The following is a 2,916-nucleotide window of genomic DNA, read 5'->3' on the forward strand; positions in this document are numbered from 1 at the left end:
TTATTGTAGAGATGAGGTCTCACCAAGTTGCCCGGGCGGGTCTTGAAGCCGCAGGCTCAGTCAATTCACTCACCTCAGCCTCCCAAGGCACGGGATTACAGGCTGAGCCACCGAGCCGGCTTGTTTCCTTCTTGATACAATGTCTTCCACCTGAGGACTCCTGAACTCCACTTTTGCATCTAGCAATACCATTCCTCCTTGGGGAAGCCTTCAATGATCCCACAACATCCTGTGTTCTTTTCTAAAGACCAAAGCTCTTGACACAAGTTCTACAGCTCTGCGTGACTGGTCACCTGCCTCCTCTCAAGCCTCACCTTGTACCAGCCTCCCCCACCATCTGGGATCTGAAACACAGGCCTTCTTTCAATCCTTTGGGAAAAAAATTGAACAAACTTCCTCCCTCTGCAGGGACTTTGCATGTGCTGTTCTCTATGCATGAACACTCTCCTAGGTGGGATGGCCACAGAAGGCCGCTCTAATAAAGCGAGAACTGAACAGAGCAAGAGAGCAAGTCATGTGACTTCTGGAGGAAAAAAATGCCCAAACAGAAAGATGACATAAAAGCCCCAAACTGTGAACGTACTTGGCACATAGAAAGAACAGTGACAGCTCACATGGCTGGGGGGAGAGAAAAGACCAAAGCAGCTGGAGAGGGAATCACAGGCAGTGGAGGGCTGGATCATTCAGGAGCCTCCTAAGCCACAAAAAGGGCTCTGCTTTCACTCCTAGGGAGATGGGAGCTATAGGAAGGTTCTGAAAGAATGACATGATCTGACTTATTTTTAAAAGGACTACTCCAGCTGCAAAATACACACTGCAGAGGGGCAGGGAAAGGAAGCAGAACCAGAAGGAAGGAAAGGGCTGTAATTCAGACAAGGTGATGGTGATCTTGAGGATGGTGGGAGTAGTGGCGGAGGGGGGCAGATGCTAGATTAATTTTGAAGATGGCACTGACAGCATTTGCAAATGAAGTGGATTTATTGCTAAGCATCCTATCTCCTCAGAGAGAAGAGACAGATAAGCTGAGACACTAGACTGCCTGGGCTTAAATACTGATTTTACTGCTTATTAACTATATGACTGTTAGGCAAATTATTTAATTTTTTGTGCCTCAGTCTCCTCACTGGTAAAACAGGAAAAATAAAATAACTACTTCCTAAGCTGGATATAAGGATTAGTGAATTATTATTCATAAAGCACTCAGAACAGGGCCTGATATGTAGTAAGTGCTGTGATTATAGTACAATTAAACACTCATCAATTCCCAGTATAGGTCAGGCTCCAGGTTATGAATTCTAATACCTCCCTGACCTCTTCCTTCAGCACTTTCAGAGTTTGTAGATATATATCTAAATGATCAATTAATAAATGAACGCACCCCCTCACTAGCTTCACAAGGGAAGAAACCTGATTATTTTGTTCACTCTTCTATCCCCGATGACTGCCTGGTTTGTGGCCACAGTCATGAGATACTTACAGATTCAATGAAGGAATGATCTGAACACCTTTCATCCTAACCATCTTCCTATATTTTTATCTACCCCACCAGTGTATAAACTTAATCTTTTTATCTCCAGTATCTGGTACAGTTCTAAGCATAAAGTAGGTGTTTAGTATATATTTGCTGAAAGTAGGAACCATATCAACATTTTCTGCAATCACTATACTAAATTTGTGACACTTCTTACCAATCTGAAGCATTACTTAGAAAAAAACCCAAACAGTTGGTGTGGACAAACAGAAAAAACCTGGGTGTGGCCAACACCCACTGCCTGTGATTCCCTCCTATTGGACTCGGGCAATCCTTCCACCTCAGCCTTCCAAGTAGCTGGAACTACAGGCCTGTGCCACCACGCCCAGTTAATTTATATATATATATATGTATATATATATATAAAATCTATATATATTATATATACTACATATTAATATATAATATATTATATATACTACATATTAATATATAATATATTATATATACTACATATTAATATATAATATATTATATATTATATATTAATATATAATATATATTATATAATATATATTAATATATAATATATATTATATAATATATATTATATATATAGTAGAGACAAGGTCTCACCAAGTTGCCTAGGCTGGACTTGAACCCATGGGCTCAGGCAATCTCACCTAGGCCTCCCAAAGTACTGGGATTATAGGCATGAGCCACCGCGCCCAGCCTGAAACAATATCCTTTAACGTATGAAACAGTATAGCCATAAAAACACGTTGCTGTAACTGCAGATAGTGATCGTAAAGACAGAGGCGGGCACCCAACTGATGATGTACCTTCAAACTGCAAGTCATCTACAGCTGCCATTCAGCCAGTGGGTCTTCTCTCAATTATGAGGAAGAAAATGTGCAGGGGTCTAAAAAGAAAAAAAAAATCAGTAAGCGTAATAGGACAACAGAATAAAATATCTACAAACAAACCTCATTTCAGTGTCAGACATGGTACCGTCTTGCCTTACCTCCTTTCTCAGTGGGGTTCGATAGGTTTCTATAAAGACAACCACTAAGCATCGGATATTATTAAAACTGTTATAAAAGGAAACTAACCCCGGGCCCGGAGGTTCCAATCAATCTCACTCACTGTGTGAAGTGCCGGAGCCCGGGGGAGCTGGAAAGATGAGGAGGGAGAGGCCGAAGCTTGAGAGAGGGGAGGGGGACAGAGAAGCACACGGGCAGCTCAGCCTAGCCAGCGGTTACAGGCACAGGCTCTGGGGTCAGACAGACCTGGGTTGGACTCCCGATTCCGCGGCTTCTCTGTTGTGCGCGCGCTCCTCGGGGCCTCCTCGTCTGTCAAGTGGGTTCCCAGGGGTACCTACTCACACCGTGAGTGTGGGGCCATGAAGCGAGACGGTGCGTGGAAGGCAGCCAGCCGGCGCTGGA

At 43.2% G+C, this 2,916-nt stretch overlaps 1 protein-coding gene across 3 annotated transcripts in view; it reads right to left on the bottom strand.

Moving 5' to 3' along the window:
- Positions 1-2,864, bottom strand: part of YIPF1 (Yip1 domain family member 1) — a 42,955-nt gene extending 40,091 nt beyond the window's left edge. For 2 of the 3 annotated variants that reach the window (XM_021707101.1, XM_021707102.1), the window contains exons 1-2: positions 2,618-2,864; positions 2,314-2,393 (exon numbers count right to left, since the gene is read on the bottom strand). In XM_021707101.1, the coding sequence (XP_021562776.1) occupies positions 2,314-2,344 (31 nt within the window). In that variant the 5' untranslated portion in view covers positions 2,345-2,393; positions 2,618-2,864. The remainder of the gene's footprint in view (positions 1-2,313; positions 2,394-2,617) is intronic. The other variant, XM_008074261.2, reaches the window with a different exon arrangement.
- Between the last annotated feature and the right edge of the window lie 52 nt (positions 2,865-2,916).

The sequence above is a fragment of the Carlito syrichta genome, unplaced genomic scaffold (assembly GCF_000164805.1).
Source record: "Carlito syrichta isolate Samal-C Ts95f unplaced genomic scaffold, Tarsius_syrichta-2.0.1 Scaffold316384, whole genome shotgun sequence".
In the NCBI taxonomy this organism is placed as follows: domain Eukaryota; kingdom Metazoa; phylum Chordata; class Mammalia; order Primates; family Tarsiidae; genus Carlito; species Carlito syrichta.